General features: G+C 59.3%; 1 protein-coding gene across 2 annotated transcripts in view; it reads left to right on the top strand.

Moving 5' to 3' along the window:
• The first annotated feature begins 3,339 nt into the window (after positions 1-3,339).
• Olfm1 (olfactomedin 1) overlaps positions 3,340-18,616 on the top strand; it is a 37,017-nt gene continuing 21,740 nt past the window's right edge. The window contains exons 1-2 of one of the 2 annotated variants that reach the window (XM_046465658.2): positions 3,340-3,494; positions 16,615-16,764. In XM_046465658.2, the coding sequence (XP_046321614.1) occupies positions 3,429-3,494; positions 16,615-16,764 (216 nt within the window). In that variant the 5' untranslated portion in view covers positions 3,340-3,428. Of the gene's footprint in view, positions 3,495-14,574; positions 14,773-16,614; positions 16,765-18,616 lie in introns of those variants that run through there. The other variant, XM_046465656.2, reaches the window with a different exon arrangement.

The following is an 18,616-nucleotide window of genomic DNA, read 5'->3' as shown; positions in this document are numbered from 1 at the left end:
CTCATTCCCTAAATGACCCACTGTGACGATTGTTTGTTTAGCATTTATTTTGTATTGGGGATTAAAGGTGATCAAGAGATGATTTAAAGTACACGAGAGGAAAGAAGTACAAATATCAAACTAGAAACTGAAAAAAGAATGGACAAGATCACTAAAATTACTAAGTAGATAAAGTACACAGGGGAGTGCGTAGGCGTAGGTGGACACCACCCGGCTGCACACAGAGAGGGGCCTGACCCCCCAGGACTTTGGTGTCTTGGGGGTCCTCGAGCCAGCGCCCCCTGCAGTGGAGGGACGCCGGTTTTTCTAAGCTTCAAGGCTGTGAGTGGGAGGGTCTGGCTCTTCCCCGAGTGCCAGCTCATGTCTCCCAGTTGCTGCCAGCCCTGGCTGCCAGTAGGGCACGGGTCCAGGAACCCGGCCAGGCTGTGACTCCCCCACTCCACTGGGCGGGGTCTGGGGGTCCACCCGCCAGGTCATGATGCTCCTGCAGATGCGAATGCAGGCCATGCGGCTGTAGAGGCCACCAGCTTAGCTTGGCCATCTCCCCTCCCCTGACCAGGGGCACCTGAGCGTGTTGGGACCAGCCAGCAGCATCGGTGGTCACTTAGGGAGGGGCTTCTGTTGTTTTGTGTTCTGAAAGTAATGCACTAATCAGTGTGTGACTTTTAAAAAACAGCCTTATTAAGTTCCAAATTGTGTACCATATGATTGTAAAGTGTACAGTCCATGGTTTGGGCAGAATCTGTGCCATATAGAAGTTTAGGCACACAGTGTTGAATGTAGCCTGCAGTGGCTTTAGGTACACGCCCCGCTGTGTGACCATCAGGCAGCTGCTGGGTGATCACTCAGTTCCCCTGACCCTGCCCCCAGGAGCCTCTGCGCTCCCTTGTGTCTGTGAGTGAAGACAAGTGACACTAGTCCTCCTGTGCGGGTCACTCAGTGTGTGGCCTCAAGGTTCAGCCCTGCTGTGGCAGTGCTCAGGGTGCTCTTCCTTTTCACTGCTGAATGATATTCCATTGGATATGAATATGTGGACAGACCATTTTTTTTCTTTGTCCATTTGTATGTTCCGGGACACTTGGGTGTTTCCACCCCTTGGCTGTTGTGAACAGCCCTGCTGTGAACATGATGTGCAAATATCTATTCCAGTCCCTGCTTTCAATTCCCTTGGGTTTACATGCAGAAGTGACATTTCTGGGTCATATGGTCATATGATAAAACTGTATCTCTCCATCTGAGGAAATCAATGCAGCCCCCCTCCCTGGCCCCCAGGGACAAGACCCGGGTTCGAATCCTAGCTCCTTGACTGGCATCTTGTGTATCCCTGTGGGCCTCTGTCTCTTCCTCTGCAGTGGGTGGACACTGGCAGCCACCCAGGAGGATTCACGGGAACACCATGAGTTCCGCGAGCTCTCAATGGACTCAGATCCCTCCTCAGAGTTCTTTTGAATGGATACAATGTTTACCTCTCCCCTCATTTGATCTTTCTAACAGCTGGTGAGACCTGCAGGACCCACATCTATCTTTCTTTCCCTTCTACAGGTGTGGGGGACAGGCTCAGAGGACCAGGACCTGGAAGAGTCAGGACAAGACACCAAGCCTCCAGTCCAAACGGAGAACTCTCCCCAGCTCCTGGATGCCCTGCAACACTCACAGGGAAGCCAGTAGGCCACGGGGCTCCCAGAGCACTTCCCTCCATTAGAGGAGAACAAAACACTCTGGATAATTAAGTAAGAGGAGGGCCAGAGAGCAAGGACTCCCCCAGTCCCCTGGTGTCCTCAGCACCACCTCATCTCAGATATTCAGGGCCACCTACCTGATGGCCTGTCCCCAAGTGCCACCCTCTCCTGACCAACAGGCCCAGCCTCCCTTGTTTCCCTGGGCTGCCTGTGGTGTGCTTTCCGGGGCTCAGAGGACAGGGCCCCTGTGGCAAAGCCCCTCAGAAAGGAAGCCCCTTGCACCATCTTCTCAAGCTACACAGGTGCCCAGAGCAGGAACTGGCATCCAGACCTGGCTTCGCAACTCGCCAAGAACCTAGAGAAGCACCCACAGGGCTTCGGTGTCCCTAATTGTAACAGGAGAGGGTTGGACCCCATCCTCTGCCCCTCTCCTTCCCAGGAGGTTGAGCCTGAGGCCTCCTGCTGTGAGGGGTTTTCTTTGTTCAGTTTGCTTTCCAAAGACTGAAGATTAAAAAAAACTGAGTGGTGGTGGGGGGATGCACCTAAGTGACTACTATAACCTTAATTTCTCAGGAAACAGAGACACTTGGGGACTCCTCTCCAAAATGGAGAATTTGAATAGAAAACGTGGCCCAACACAAGCGCCTGTGGTCTAGGCTTTGAGTACCAGGAACAGGAGAAGGGAGGGGCACAGCGATCTGGAGGAGGGGAGGGGCATCCCCACCTGGAGAGGTTCTGCTGTCCGGGTACAAAGACAGGCGCGGCCCAGGGGGTCTGGAAGATACCAGCTCCGTGGGAGAGCTCTTCTGGGGCAGGCCCAACTGTGTCACAACCCCAGACAAGTGCAGAACCCTCGCAGGCCTGTGCTGTCCCCCACACCCACCACCACACAAGAACAACCCGTCCTGGGATGGAACCCCAGCACCTAAAGCCCGCTTCCCCCTGGGCTCCTTGCGGATCATTCCACGGCGACAGGGAGAAGGCCTGCATGTGCCCATGACCCGGCTCTAACTAAAGGGGGGCTCCTGGCCACAGCCTTCCTGACTCCGAGCCTTTAGCCCTTTCAGTGGTCACCTCTAAGGACCTGTTCGGCTGCAGGAGTCGTCAATCCTTTCCATCCCAGGTCCTCGCCCCAGAACCAGTCCCGCCCCCGCCGAGATTCCCCTCCCCACCGGCCGTTCCACTCGCCGCGTCCTGGGGCGCGATCCCCAGCTGGGCACACCTCCGACCCGGCCCGGGGTCCTGGAGCCCCCTTGGCTCGGGGCCGCGGGGATGGAATTATCTGCCCCAGTTCAATTTCCCCCGCCTTTTTGATGTCACATCCTGTCCCAGCCTTCTTCCCCGCCGGCCGCCGCCCTCCCTCCTCCCGCGCGAGCGAGGTGCTGGTCCCCCTGCGCCGCCCCCGCCCTCCGCGAGCAAACTTTTGGCACCCGCCGCCCGAGCGCGCCTCCGAGCTGCGCAGGGCGCCTCCCCGCCGGGCGGGCGCCGAGCCGTCAGCCGCGGGAGAGGAGGGCGCAGCCCCCGCCCAGCCGCCCAGCCCTGCCCCGCGGCAGCCGCGCCGGAACCGGGACCATAAATATGCAGAGCGGAGGCTCCGCGCAGCACAGCCCGAGCGCCGCCCGCCCCGGGTGCTGAGCAGGCGCCGCCGAGCCCGCCGCGGCCCGAGCCGGGAGCGCGTCCGCGTCCACGCAGCCGCCGGCCGGCAGCACCCAGGCCCGCACGCCAGGACGTCGGAGGTGGCCGCGAGACATGCAACCGGCCCGGAAGCTCCTCGGCCTCCTCTTCCTCATCCTGATGGGCACCGAACTCACCCAAGTACGTGCAGCCAACGCCATCTTTCCCCGCCAGGCGCCCCGCGCGGCCCGCGGAGCCCCGCAAAGTCGGGGAGCCGCTCTGCCCGCCCTGCGCCCCCTGCCCGGTGCCGAGCTCCAGGGCCAGGGAAGGGGGTCCAGAGGCCTGGGTGGACCTGGGGCGAGGGAGGGGCGCAAGCCGAGGAGACCCGTCCCCCAGCCTGGCCCAGCGGGGTGCAGAGCTGTCCCCTTTCCCAGGACTCCCCGCCCCCACTCCCGCTGAGAAGTTCAAAGGGCGGCCTGGGGGCTGTTTGCTGCCGCTGTCATCTGGGGGGAGAGGGTGCGCCCAAGAGCTAAGCCCCAGGCTGTCTCAGAGGCACAGGGACCTAACTCCTGCCCCCCAACACATACCCCTCTGGTGGCCCATCCCTCCCTTTGGGCATAAGGCTCCCCACACCCCAAAAAGGACACCCCAGAACCCTGGGAGGGCAGCCAGCGCTGGGGTGCATTGTGGGCTTTGTGTGCAGGGCTTGGGGGGCTGTGGCCACACGAGCGGCAAGAGGTGCAGAGTGACATCCGAATGCGTGAGGGGACCCTGGGCTTTGCCAGCCAGGCTTGGCATCCCCGAACAATGTACCAGTAGAGCGTGTCCGGGCTTGGTATTCTCCATTTTAAAAATGCATCTTGGAGCGGCAGGTCCGGGAGGAAGAGAAGCGCTGTCGGCGAGCTCTCTGCTGGGAGGGCTGCTTTGGCACCAGGGTGCTCCCGGAGCCTGCCAGCTTCGGGGCTGCTGGGGAGTGACATTAAAATGCCCTTTCCCTGGTGCCACTGTGCTGCTCTGTGAGCAAGACACTGGCTCTGGGGAGTCTCAAGTCCAAGTGGAAGGAAGCTGGCCCCTTGACCTCAACCCCAGCCAGACCCTCCCTGTCTTGCCTTGTCTCAGGATAAAAGATCGAGCAAAGGAGAGAAGGGTGGGCAGGCACGCTGGAGGAGACCTCAGAGAGAAGACTCTGGAACAGGCTCTCCTTGTTTGCCTGGAAGCCCTTGCTAGCTCCCTGGCTCTGCCCAGGAAGCTCAGTCCAACCCCAACTAACAGTGGGCTTTTGTGGTCCCACTTACCCCCTGTGCCCCCTGCTCGGGTGCTGCCCAGGCAATCAGCCAGTTGCCCTGGAGAGGTTCCGCATGGCTCTGGGAGAGAAGTTTTCTCAGTCGCTGGAGAAGGCCTGGCAAGGGGTGTTGGACTCATGCATGTAAGCACACACACCCCACAGACACGCGTGCACAGAGCACACATGTGGAAGAGAGGCTCCCAGGTCCCCATTAGCAGCAGACTGCCCGACAGAAAGCTGCACCTGGACCTTATTGCACATCTTGGCAAAGAAACTGCTGGTCCTGGGGTGGCCTGGAGGGGCTGCCCCCCGGAGCCCTCCAACCCTTCAGGGCCCTCCTACTTCCAGGCACCCTGCGTCTCCAGTGCCAGACCACAGGCCCTCCTCCCTAAGTTCTCCTCGTCGTCATTTAAAAGATCCCGTGTTCTGGGGAGAAAGTTTTGGTTCAACTTCAGTCAGAAGCTTTGCCTGTCCACACGGACAGTGCTGGTGCTGGGTGCTGGGTGCTGATCCTCAGCCAGCAGGGCACACAGAGCACCAGCCCCCAGCTCTCCAGGCAGACACTAGCTGACTACCTTCAGGACCAAGGTCAGCTCCCGGGGCCCGCAGCCTCTGCCTCTGAAAAGGAAAGGATTTTTTTTCTCTGCCTGGGAGGTTCCTCTTTGAGGCTGAGCTGATCTCTCTGGGGAAGGCGTCCCTCAGCTGAGCTGGAGGCACCTCCCTGCCTCTAGCTGAAGCCCTGACTTCCCTCCCAACTCTGAGTCCCGCTTTTAGAATCTTGCCCTGGACATCTCATCTCTATCTTATCTCTTGTTGTGGGGGGATTTTAGAGCAAAACCTAGCAGCCAAACCCCTCCAAGCTCCGGGAGTCTATGAAGAGGTGAGTGCCTGGCAGGGCAGCTGCTGGGCCTCCCAGGGCCCCACAGGGGTGGGACAGGTGGGCCTCAGCCTCAGCAGTGAGTGACCTCTAAGGTGGAGCCTGTATGGGGGATGGGTGTGGACCTGGGCTGGGCTGCATGGAATCTGAGCCCTTTGGGAATCTACCCAGGAATCTTGCCTTCTGGGTCCCAAAGTGTTCAAGCAGTGCCTGCACATCTATGTGTGCGTGAACCACCCCTCTGGGCTCCGGGAAGGGTGTCTATCTCTCTCTCGCTCCATTGCAGGGCCAGTGCCCCCATAGCTGCACCTTGCTTTTCAGTCCCCCTGGACACACAATTCCAGGACAGCTGAGTTTATGGACTGGCACATGTTGGGATGGCAACCAGTCAGGGATGTATAGATCCTACCTGCACCTAATTAGGGTTGCTTGCAGGATTTGGGCAGACAGGTGTGGGGAGTGGAGCACGTGGCTGGGCCATCTGTTCTCCTGACAGCTCACTTGCGATGAGCCATTCAATCAGATGCCAGCTATTGATTGACAGCCTACTACATGCAAAACAGTGGATCCACGTGAACTTTGTCTTTAGACAGAAGGACATTTGACGTGGTCTTGTTCTGTGATTTTCGATAAAAGGCTGGTGTTTCACACTCCTTGGGAAGCAGTGTGAAGTGACGCACAGCAAGCCTCTAGTGGGGTGCTGAGGAGCTGATCTCTTAGTCCTGGGGAGGGGCAGTAGGGCTGGGGCTCCCTAAACTCCAGGCCTCCCTGCAGCCTGCCCCAGATTTCCCTTCAGAGAGGCAGGGGCCCTCTGAGTGCTGCGGTGGGAGGGGCTGGGAAGTAGCCATGACCTTGAGCCCAGGCCTCTTTTTCTTGCCCCAGACCCACCAGGACAGTGGGTGACCTTGTGATAGGCTCTTAACCCCGCTGAGCCTCAACTCCCAACTCCTTAAAACAAAGAGGGTTAGCTGGAGGGCTCTGTAAGACGCCTTCTCACCACAGGCCCCAAGCCCACTCTTGCATCTGCTCCCTCACCCTTTCCTGGAACAAGCATCCTGTGACAGCCAACTGGTTGGACTTAACCCTGTCACACCTGAGCTCATAGTGCTGAGGGACTCCAGACCCTGGCCATCTGGCATCGGGGGCGACACGCTTTGTGGGAAGACGAAGGCTCTGCCGTGTCATTCGATTAAGTGACTTAAGAGCTGTCTGCGCCCCGTGCTCAGGTTGGGAGTGGGGAGTGAGCTCTGTTGTGGTAGCTGGAGAAGGGTGGCCATCCAAGCTGGGTTCTGACGTTGCATCTGGGCCCACGGGAGCCCCAGGCAGGAAGACGGGGAGACAGCAGGAGGGCAAGCTGGGACCGCTGACAGGCTCCGATGCAGAAGGAAGGGCCTCCACACCTCACTCTTGGACAGCGCTTGGCCACCCTGGGTTGAGGGTTGGGCAGTCTTACAGGGAGTGGCACCGCAGCTGGGCATAGCCTTTCTTAACAACACTGTGCCTGATGCCCCAGTGAGGGCCAGGCTGGAGCTGCACGTTGAGCATCTCTGAGTGCCAGCTGTTGCTGTGGCTGTGGTTTGCCTTCGGGCTTTATTGAGTGACTGCTGTATGCCTGGTCGTGGAGTTTGGTGAGCTGTTTGCCACTGAGGGGCCTGTGTGGGGCTGTGGGCCAGCCCTGGCCTCTGCTTGGGGAGCCGCATGGACGGGGCAGGAGACAGGAGGCGACACTGACTTCGCCTCTCAAATCCCAGTGAGGGCTATTGCTCCGAGTCTCCTCTCTCATCCCCACACGTACCCCGTTCCTGAGCAGAAGACCTCTCAACCCACCCCCTGAACAAACGCAGCTGCATGTTGTGACCAGCCCAAGTCTCTGCTGGGGGTCCTGTAGGCGCCCGGCCCACCTGCCAGCCCCTCCTCTTCCCACAGCTTCTAGACCTTCTCTGCGTGGAACGTGCTGGGGTGGAGTGTCTGCTGAAGGGGGTGCCAGGGTTTGGAGGAGGGACTTGGGCAGAATGGGGACCTTTTCCTATTCCTGTTATTTTAGGATCCTTTGAACATACCATTCTCTGAGCTGGGGTTGGCCTCTGCCTCGGGGGCTGGCAACGCTTGGTCCAGGGGACTGGAGACTCAGATCCCAGGCCTGCCTCTGGTGGGGAGGTCCAGGACACCAGGGGGACGTTGGCTGTAAATCCTGCACACAAGGCAGCCGCTTCATCTCCTAAAGCAATTTGCTTCTCATTTCCCTGACTTCAGCCTTCCCCAATCAAAAGCAAGGTAATTTTCTGCCTTGGGTTGTATTTATTACTAAAGTTATCAGGCCCTGTAATCAGTATTAACATCACCGTGGAAAGGAACACAAAACTAATTACTAGCTAAACTGAATTAGATACATGGCAACTGCGGGCTGGGTGGGTGGGAAGGGGAGTAGTTTTCAGCCCTGAAAACTGCTGTGGGTGTTGCTCCCACCCAAACCAGCAGCCAAGGGGTCACTCAGGCAGCAAGTGGCCTCTGTGACCAGGGCGGTCTTGACGGCCTTGCAGGCAGCCGGGTGCAGGAGGGGAAAATGAGAGGTGAAGTGGCATCTCTATTTTTCCCAGATTGTTTCACATATAGAAGCTCCCCAGGAGCTTAAGGCACTAGAGCAGAGCCCGTGACAGAGGCCCTGTCGTCCCTCACAGCTACAGCCCCAGAGACCCAGCTGGTCCTCTGTGAAACCAGGGCGCTGAGGTGTGGGGAGGGGCAACCTGTCCAGGGATGCCCCTGCAGCCGAGGCTCTGACTCCACAGACACCTGGTCCCAGACTCTTAAGCCAGAGAATAAACCATAGAGAAAGTAGCCCAGTAGCACCCAGCGCCGGGAAGAGGGGTGCCTGGAGCGGCACTGGGTCACGTTGGCTTGTCAGGGGCCGTGTGGAGCTAGGTTTCTCTGATGTGGCCAGTGCTCTGCCTGCTGCTGCTGCCCGGAACTGGCTTCCAAACAGGGAACAGCAGGGCAGGGAAGGAGTTTCACTGGTGGCTATCAGAGGTCCTAGGTCCTAGTTTTATCACCCCCACCAAGGACCAATGGCCACACCTGGAAGAGGAGGGGCCTCTGGGGCATGCTCAGGTCCTCACCTTCAACTCTCAGGCAAGAAGCGAAGGGTCACATGGGGGGGTCCCTGTGCCTAGACTGTCCTAGCATGTTCTGGCTGACTTGAGACCCGAGAAGTCACAAGTAGGCACAGACGGGCTGAGTGCACGGAGCCTTTTGCTGGATCTCTCAGCCGGCTGACGCATCGGGTGTTCTGGTCACACCATTTGCTGTATCTGTCACAATTCCCACATGCCAGGGAAGATGGCCTGACTGCAGCGAAGAGGTGTCACACTGTGCGCCTGTGACCTGAGCCTGGTCGTGGCTTTTTATGTAGGGGTCTTCTGTACCCAAGTTAAAGCTCTAGACCACTGTCCAGCTGACAGCTGGTGACAGTGACTTCTCTGGTCTCAAGATGTGTGTGCAGATGTGGGCTTAGCTACCTGCTTGTTCTGTATACTCTGATCCCCGATTTGGCCTGAATGCTCCTTGTTACAGTTCAGTGCCATTTAGAATCTGCAAAGAGTCGAGGCTGAAGCACCTGAGGCAGGAGACAGAAAGGTGTCCATGTTCAGATGGCAGTGACCAGGGCCCACAGTGCAGATGGCCACCTGTATCGGTTCTGTCCCAGCAGCACTTTGAGTGTGGGGTACACGCTACCCTCGAGGACAGAGAGATCCCTAGTACACAAACGCCCGCACAGCTGGGTCTGAAAAGAAGGTGCCTCCTGCTCAAGCTGAGCTTTGGTGTCAGAGGGTTGAAGAAAGAATAGGTGCATTATGGTGGAAGTCACTGAAGGCTCCCCGTGCTGCTCAATTTAGGCAGCAGGACAGGACTCAAAGAAAAGGAGGGAACAGCCCTTTGGCACGATTCTGCTTTCAGATTTTAAGTGCCCACGCCCCTCCCTCCTCCTGTTCCTGGGGCCACCTGGCCTCTGCACCTGCCCCTGTTATTCCAGGCCAGCAGGGAGAGAGCCTGGATTGGGTCAGGGGTCCCCTATTCCATAAGCAATGCCAGGGATTCGAGAACCAGGTTTCCCCAGGGTAGCGTCTGTCGCTGGTAGAGGTTGCTAAGGACGTTGCTGAGGCCGAGTCCAGGCCCAGCAGAGAAGGGCCCTGAACACAAGGGCGGAGCGTGTGCTCCCTGGGAGACCAGGCTGGGAAAGCAGGTGTCCTCGGGAGCAGAGGTCTAGTCTCCGGAGCCTAGCAGCTCCGGGGTCCTCCGCTCTAAGCGAGTGTGGCCTTCCCGGGTGATTCTTACACACCCAGCTGGCCCACACACTGGCTCTCGGCATCTTTATGATGGTATCAGCTTTTGATTCAGGCCTGGATCATTACTTCTCAATTAGTGATGGTGAGTTCTGTCACCTGGGAAGTAGGAAACGGGAACATTTGTAGGCCCTGGAAATCACGGTGCAGCCCAGAGGGTGACGTGGCTACTGAGTCACCTCACGCGTGCTCTTCAAAGCCACGCCCAGGATTGGACCCATTTCTGTTGGGCAGCTGGTGGAACACAGTGTGGAACGCACGGTCTGTGCTTGGCCTGTCAGAGGCAACCTTTAGAGAGCAGCATGGATCATGCTGGAGGGGAGGGAGGGCGTGCCCGGGGCCGGTGTGGCAGGAAGCCCTACAGGGACAGAGGCTGACGGGCCCAGAAACGCGGCCCATCGGGCATCGATGGGGAAGACGGTCTCAGAGACAGCATGGGTCAGCCGGGGCCCCCTCCTTCCCCCTTCCCTCTCACTCCCTCTTCTTCTCCTCTCTCCTTGCTCCCCCCAAGCTGTTTGCAGATGGCCTGAGAAGTATAAGCATATTTTAAACAGCAAGGGGCATCCATCTTTTGTTCACTGGGGGTGTCCCTGTGCCAGGAGGGGTGGCCACACGCCTGCTCCTCTCAGAGCAGCCACCTCTGGCTCTGGGACCAGATTCTCGTCTGGACCTCGGTTTTCTGACTGTGAGGTGGTGGTGACCAGGTTTGCCCTGCATGGCTGTGTGGGGCCTCGCAAGGTGATCAACAGGCCAGGTGTGCCTGCCCCAGCAGGGTGCTGCGCCCAGCTTGGTTCCAGCGCTCACTCTCGGGGATGCGCGTCCCAGGGATTTGGGAGAGTGGTATTCTTGTTTTCAAGTGTGCTGCTGGATTCATGCCAAGGTCAAGGCTGTGAGGCCCTGGCATAGTGGGCAAGAGCCAATGAGTGCTCTGGTGGAGTGCCTTGTGGGCACCACTGGGCGCCTGGAATTGTGCAGGTGGCTGGGCTTCTGTGCCCATGCAGGTCCTGCTACCCCTGGGACTCAGCCTCACTGCCGTGGCATCTGAGAGGCAGGCTGCTGCCCTGTCTGTGCTCTGCCCTGGGACATGGCCTTGGATGGGTCTTGTCTCTCTAAGCTCAAACTCCTCCTCTGTGCCATAGAGTCCACAGTAGCTCAGCCCTGGGGGCTGCTGCAAGGGTCAGATGGCATGCATGGCAAATGCCCAGTGTGGTCTGGGCTTGGCCCCTGCTGCACCAGTATTGTGACTACTCAGCTGCAGTGGAAGCAGGCCCTTACTTCAAGGGAAGTCGTGTGGAAAATGGGTTTGACCCCTCTAGGAGTATTCAGCGTTGGCTGACGCCCTTGTCCCTTTAGTGCAAATGCCTCTGCTCCTCACAATCCCAGGCTCACCTTTGCAAATTATGTGCAGCCGTTTAAATCTGTTACCTTCACTCCACTGTTCCCAGTTACTCTCACAAAAGCAGTGATCACCCCTGCAGAAATCACAGATAAAGGCACTGGACAGGACAGGTTTGGAATTGGAAGAGTTGGGAGTGACTTATGTGAATCGCCTAGGTCATTAGAGCAGGTGGGGTGCAGGTGACATCAAGTGGGGTACAGGTGATAGCAGGTGGGTACAGGTGACAGCAGGCAAGGTGCAGGTAAGATTGGGTGGGGTCTGGGGTGCATGTGACAGCGGGTGGGGTGCAGTGAGAGCAGGTCAGGTGCAGGTGCAGTGGGAAGGCCAGTACTGTGTCCCCTGCACACCATCCTATTCACTTTTTCCATGGGGGATGAGAACTAGGTATCTGCTCAGTTCTCTGTAAAAAGACAAGTGGTGCAGAGAGGGTGCCTGAGTTGAAAGCTATCAGGGAGGGAGAGGGACAGCTTTGCTTTCCAGCGCTCTCGGATCCTTCCACCTCCTGGATCAGCTTAGTTCTTAGGAATTCCAAGGCCCAGCTCCCAGTGGCAAGCTCAGGGTGAGTCACCTGAATTGCATTTCAGAAGAACGCTCAGCCATGCTTTGGGGAGCCCTGTGCCCTTTGTGTCCCCAACATGACAGTAAGGGCAGGAGAAATGATTGGGGTTCAAATCTCCAGGCCACCCCCCAAATGCCTGCCCCAAGAGAGTAAGAGAAAGTCCCTGCACCACGGCACCGAGGGCTGCCCTTGGTTCCTGGTAGTAACTACCCAGACTCCTTAGCACAGAAGCCTGCCAGGTTACGTGCTCTTCTAACTTAGAGTTCCAATGGTAAATCCCAGTGGGACACAGCTGACAAAAAACAAATCAGGCGTTCTTCAAAATCAAGAGATGGTGATGGTGATGATGATCATGATATAATCTGCCAGTCTAGGGGTGGAGCTCTAGGGTGTTGGGGTCACTTTCATATTCAGTTATACACCCATTCCAGCAGCACCTCCTGGCAGCCTTTAGCTGACAGCAGCTCTCGAGGGAGTTGACAGGTTCCTGGGGGCACCACCCCTCACTTCTAATCCCAGCTCTGCACCCTGCTTAAGCACGAGTCACTGGACAGAGGTCCTCTCTGACCCTATCTTGTCTTCTGCAAAGTGGGTGACAACAACTGTCACCTTCATTGGGCTCCAGGCTCCTTACTCACTAACACTGCCTCACAGAGGAATGCTGCGGTTTTTAAACCCATGTTACAGATGCCGGCCACCGTCTCACAGCCAGTCACTGGTAGAACCAGGCTCACAAGAGCCCAGGCCATCAGGGTCCACAGTCTGCACACAGAGGGGACAATCTGAGAGGGCTCTTGCAGGAGAACATCTGCATATTATGTGGCAGGGAAGCTGTCCGGGGCCGGTGTGGAAAGTGCCAGGCCCTCCCCCGCCGCCTCTGTGTTGCTCCGTCCAGGTCTACAGCATGTGTCCTCGTAGCTTGCTCTTGGTTGGTATAAATGTCTGTGGCTTCTGCGGTGACCTGAGAGTTTCCTGGATTGGACTGGCTGTTAGAAGCTGTTCCAACACAGTAAGTGGCCCTTGTTCTTCTGTAGTGGAAAGCCACGTGAGTGATTTGCGCAGATGTGGCTTGTGGCTCTGAATCTGTGTCAAATATGCATGGCAAGAGGAGGGGGCGGGGCATCAGTACACTCCAGCAGGCCAGCTGGGTGTGACTTGGTGTGACTTGGACTCTCCTGGTTCTGAACAGAGCCTGCAGTACCCGCTTGCACTAGGAGATGGCGCCCCTCTCCAACAATTAGAACTTGCTGGCACCCAACCTGGCCTGCAGCCACCAGTGCCATGCATTAACCAGAAAAACAAATCAGAGAGACTTCTTTGGCCAGCAGGCTGCACACCCAGTGCTCAGGCCAGGATAGCCTTGGCTGTTGCTGAAGTCCTCTCTTCAAACCAGGACTGAGCACAAGAGAGAAAAGCCCCAAGAAGGTGCTGTGTCCATTTCAGACAGCCACCCGGGAACAGACTCCTTCGGTCCCTGCTGCCCTCATTCAAATCCCCATCCTGGAAGGGAGATTAACTCTCACCCAGACAGAAAGGAGTGTAGCGAGTGATCTGGGGGATTCTTTCCTTCCCCAATGGCCGGGAAAGCTTAATGGAGTGCCTGAAGGAAGCGGCTTTCATCTCAGATTAGAAGCCTGCTGCACATTCAAAAGCCCTATTAAGGTGTTTGACCCAGTCAGGCCGCTTCTGATGAGACTTACATGTGTCCTGGACGCTGCAGAGGGCTGGGAAGAGAAGGTAGCTTGTGCCAGCCTGCCCTGCCCGGGAGCCCAGGCTCGAGGGCTTGCAGGCTCCTGGGAGGGACCCCAGGCCCCCCAGCTGCAGGCATGGGTTTCTTCCACACCTACACTCCTAGTCATGGGTGTGTCCTTTTAACTCCTCAGGTGCCTCAGCTCCAAATCTACAGCAGCTCCCACGGTGGGCACACTACCTGCACCGGCTCCTGGCCGTAGCAGGGCACACAAGCCTCCTCCCAGTCTAGACCCTGCCAGAAACCCTTGGTGGAGGCCACTGCTAGGGATTGCCAGTTAAGCTCTTTCCTCCCCAGGCCTCCGGGCTCCAGGGCTGCCTGGCAGGGTCTTTCCCGGTGCACCCATGCCTCACTCCCCTGCTGTTGGTGGAGACCCGGAGGCCAGACTCCACCCGGGGAGCTCCCTCTTGGGCTAGGTTTCTGGTGGCCCAGACTCTCCAGCCACCTGCATCAGGGGCGGCGCACTCCAACCACAGCCACCCTTGCCTCAGTGGTCTCTGGAGAGCAGGTGGGAGCGGCGTTGCCGCCGCTAGGCAGGCGGTGAGGGTGCGCGAGAGGGCGGGGCGGGCAGCAGATGACCACCCCTCCGGGTTTTTTATGATTTGGGGGCGGAGTTTCGTCTGTCCTCCCGGGTCACCCCAACTCCTCGGCCGACTGGGGTTTGTAAACCTCGCTGCCAGCAGCCAGGGGGCGGCGGGGAGCCGGAGCGCAGAGGAAAAATCCACCCATTTCCTGGGCAGATTGCGTCGGCCGCCGCCCGGCCGTGTCCCCGCCTCCCAACCGCGGCCCCCGCGCTCAGCCCGCGCGGCGCTCAGAGCCCGGTGGCCCTTCTCGGCGGCGGAGCGCGGAGGGACGCGCCGGCAGCGGACAGCGGGCAGCGGACAGCGGGCGGGCAGCGCGCGGCGGGCAGGCGTTGGATACCCTCCCGGCGCCCGGGGCGGCGCGGCGATGGCCGGGGCGCGCGGGGCGGCGGCGGCGGCGGCGGGCGGGCGGCGGCGGGCGGAGGGGGCGCGGGGACGCGGCCGGGCTCCCCTGCCCGCCGCGGTGCCCGCCGCCTGAAGCTGCCCGGGCGCGGGAGCCGGCGCCGGCGCGGCGCGGGCGCAGGAGGCGACTCGAGGCGCGATGTCGGTGCCGCTGCTCAAGATCGGGGTTGTGCTGAGCACCATGGCCATGATCACCAACTGGATGTCCCAGACGCTGCCCTCGCTGGTGGGCCTCAACACCACCAAGCTCTCGGCGGCCAGCGGCGGGACGCTCGACCGCAGCACCGGCGTAAGTGCGCCCGCGGCCGCCTTCGCGGCCCCTTCCCTCCCCAGCCTCCTCCTGCGTCCGAGCCCCGGGCTGGGCGGGCGCCGCGCGGGACCGGGTCGTCCGGGGAGGCGGCGGGGAACCGGGCGCAGGGGCAAGGACAGGGTGCCGATCCCGCCCTTCTGCGCTGCGGCTCCCATCCGCACCTGAACCCTAGGGTCGATGCTGCCTTCCCCAAGGAGCTGGGGACCCTGCCCAGGGGCTTCGAGCCTGGAGGCTCCCTCACCATTAAAAACCCCTCATGGAAAAGCATGGGAAACTGGGACTGGAGACTTGGGGACTTGTCCAAGGTCACTCAGCAAGTAAAGGGTGGAGACAACGCCAGACCCCAGTCCAGGCTTGTCCGGCTGGACTCAGCCCGCCCTACTTTGTAAAAGCTGGACTGGGGCCGTGGGGGGGGGGGCGGGGAGCTACCCTCGTGGGGGCCCTCTCCTTCCTTTCCAAAGTCCCAAGGCACCTTACCCCCCTCATCCTCGTGGGAAGCTTCATGGGGTCCTCTGGGAGGAGGGTGCAGTGGGGCTGGGCAAGGCCCCGGGGACCTTGCTGTGGGATGTGTGCCCCCAGGCCTGCTCACTCCTCCCTGCTGGCCTCGGAAATAGCTCCTTCTCATCTGGAGCAAGGAGGGAGGGCAGTGGCCTGGCCCTTCTGGGCCGGGCTGACTTCCATGGTGGCTGGAGCTGGCTGAGCCGGAGCCACCCACCAGACAGGGGCCTGTGTGGCCAGGGGGCCAGCTCTGGACGTTTCCTCTAAGTGGAAAGGAGAGGTGAAGGACACGCATCTTTCTCCCACTCCCGCTTTGCTTTCAAAGACTCGGTGCTCTTCCCGGAGGTCTCTGTGGTGTGACCTCCACCTGAGACCCTGGCACCTGCTGTTTCAAAATTGCTGTGTTTTCCTCCATAATGACTATTCCCGCCTCTGGGGTTGGACATGAATGAAGTGTAATATATCACTACTGTGCTTCTCCCCACCCAGCTCCCCTCCCATCCTCATCTAAAAATAGCAGGGAGGTGATTGGGGTGCTGGGGGTCTGTGGAGACAGTGGGTGGCTGCAGGTCCAGCAGCAGGGCACAGGTGAATGAATGTTCAGAGGTGTCTGGGGCCTGCTATGGGCCCCGGGTACCTGGAGGTCAGATCACTGAGCAGGGCTGCAAGGTGAGACCAGCCATGCCCAGATCTGGTGTTTCGGTGGTCTCTAAGTAAACCCCAGGACTGAAGTGGGGTGACCCTTGCACGACCTATCAGTTTGGTGACATCCACCACGTGGCTCATGGGTGGGAGCGGCATGGAGTTGGGAGCTTAGCATTTCCCTGGTGGCAGCAGGAAGCTGCTGTGGCTCAGGGCTGTGGTGGCTCTGGACTGATACCCCCCTGGACCCCTGCTGTCGCCCAGGGTGCTTGTCTCCAGGTGTCAGGAACGACAGGCCAGGGCTTGGCTGTGCCTGCCCCTCCACAGGGAGGGGAGGGCATCTGACTTCTGTGAGTCATGCAGTCCCTTGTGTGGCGACGTTCGATGGCCCCTCCTGTTTCCCCGAGCCTCCGTAGGGCCGGATGTCAAAACTCCAAGCATCCCCTGGGTTGAACTTGAATTTTAAAACTTTGAAGAGTCGTGTGTCTTTGGCTTCCTTCAGCCTCGGGCAGCCTGGCGGGAAACCCAGGTCTCTGTCCCTAAGGACCCCTTTCCCTGTGCCGGGTCCTTGGTGCTCCTCCCTGGGGTGGGCTGTGGACAGTCTCCTCCCTTGTCGCCTGTCCTGCCTGACCCTTCTCCCTTTCTGTCCTCCCCGCTCTCTCGCCTCACCTGCACCCCCAGGTGTTGCCCACCAACCCCGAGGAGAGCTGGCAGGTGTACAGCTCTGCCCAGGACAGCGAGGGCAGATGTATCTGCACAGTGGTCGCCCCCCAGCAGACCATGTGTTCACGGGACGCCCGCACAAAACAACTGAGGCAGCTACTGGAGAAGGTGAGTCCCTGCTGTGGGAGTGGGTGGGCACCTACGAGAGTGCAGTGTGCCCTCGGGGGCCAAGGCTTGGCCAGCCGGCAGGGACCCCGGGCCTTTCCTGGCACGTCCCCACTCAAAGTATTTGTGGATGGATGGATGGATGGATGGACGGACGGATGGATAAGCCGGTGGATGACAGAGACGCCAAGGGCGGAGGTGAATACACTGGGAGATGAGTACACTGCTTCCTGGTCCATGGGGAGTCGGGAGCTTCCTGCCCAGGCTGCCGGCAGGAAGGTGCTATGGCACGGGGGCTTGGTGAGGGCATGAAGGTCCTCCACCCACGACCTCCCTGAGTGACGCTCCTTATCCACTGCTGACGGCTTACAGCTGCCTCTGAGCAGGCAGCTCCCTTGGGCCCAGGGAGGCAGGCCGTGAGTTGTACAGGATGGGGTCTCTGCCTTTGAGTGGTCACACCTGGCTGGTCCAGGCTCATTGTCACCCTTGTACCCACCCAGAAGCAGCAGTGTGTGGTCTGCATGTGTATTTTGACTCCATTATTTCACTTAAGCTTCAAAGAGTCACGTGGAGCTAGTGAAATTTCTCCCTCCATTTCCAGAAGGGAAAATTCAGGTCCCAGAGGACTGACTTGCCCCAAGCCACAGCTAGTTAGCAGGGCAGCCGCCCCCGACGCCGGCTCAGGTCCCCCCTCCTCAGAGCCTGCCTTCTCCTGCAGGCTCCTGCTGCCCGGGGATCCCACTGCTGGGCCTCCCCAAAGCTGCTAAGGAAAGTAGGAGAAACGGGGGCCTCTGTGCCCAGCCTCCTCCCTCCCCAGGAAAAGGAGGTGTTTCTATGTGACACCTACAGGGCAGGCGTCCTTCCCCAATTTGAGAGTGGGACACACACGTACACACACACACACACACACACACACACACACACACGAAAGCCGCGAGTTTCCCTGCAGATCGGGTCTGGACTTTCAAGAACGAGCATCAGCCTGGGTTAGAAGTCTGTGGAGGGGGGTCTTCTGTGTCGGGGACCCAGGCCCTGAGCTCTGTCACACTACGTGTGACACCTCCACACTGGGGAGGGAGGCCAGCCTTCCCCCACTGTGCCCTCTGCCCTCCCAGGAACAGTGGGCCGCTTTCCTCAGCTCAGTTTCCCCACCCACCAAGGAGGGCAGATGGAGACTCAGGGTCTTCCTAGCTCTGTGGGCTCTGAGGACTCAAGTCACTGCCTGTCCCTGTCCCTAGTGCCCTCTGGGAGGGAGAGGGTGCCATGTGTTGTGAGAGCAGCTCAGTGCCAGCAGACACTCACCTTGAGGGAGTGCATTTTCCTGCCACCTTTACCCACCTCCGTAAATCATTTGACAAGAGTTAAAGTGAGATGCGTTGAGCAGATTCCATGAGCGTTTATTAACACCAACTAGCCTGAGCCCAGCTGTGCCTTTAATTATTCAGACGGTGGAGGAGGGAGGCGGGGTGTTGGGGGCCTGGGACTGCGGGGCAGGGCTGGGGCCCCTGGGAGGAGACACCGGCTGGCAGGGCGGAGAGCTGGGAAGTGGGTTCCAGAAAGCTCTGTGAGCCCATGGGAGTGAGGCCCGGAGCTCTCCTTTCTTCCTGCGCAGGCCACAGCGTTACTGCTTAAAAATTTAAAGCCGCGTTTCACGTGTGCAGGCGCTCTATTTCGGGCAGCTGCGAGCCTTTGTCGGAAGAGGCCCAGATCCTAAGTGCACACTTCAGTTTCATTCAAAGGCAGGTCCCTTCCTGGGCTCCCTCCCGCCCTGGCCTGGGCAGTTCTCTTCCTCCTCTTCTCCTCTCAGCCAAGGGGGGGGCGGGGCAGGGCGAGGTCAGACAGGGTCCCACCCTCA

Source organism: Marmota monax, unplaced genomic scaffold, assembly GCF_021218885.2.
Source record: "Marmota monax isolate L192 unplaced genomic scaffold, Marmota_monax_Labrador192_F-V1.1 WCK01_AAM20220418_F8-fsc00167, whole genome shotgun sequence".
Classification (NCBI taxonomy): Eukaryota; Metazoa; Chordata; class Mammalia; order Rodentia; family Sciuridae; genus Marmota; species Marmota monax.
The sequence above is the reverse complement of the archived record's forward strand: the minus strand, read 5'-3'. Positions and strand labels throughout refer to the sequence as shown.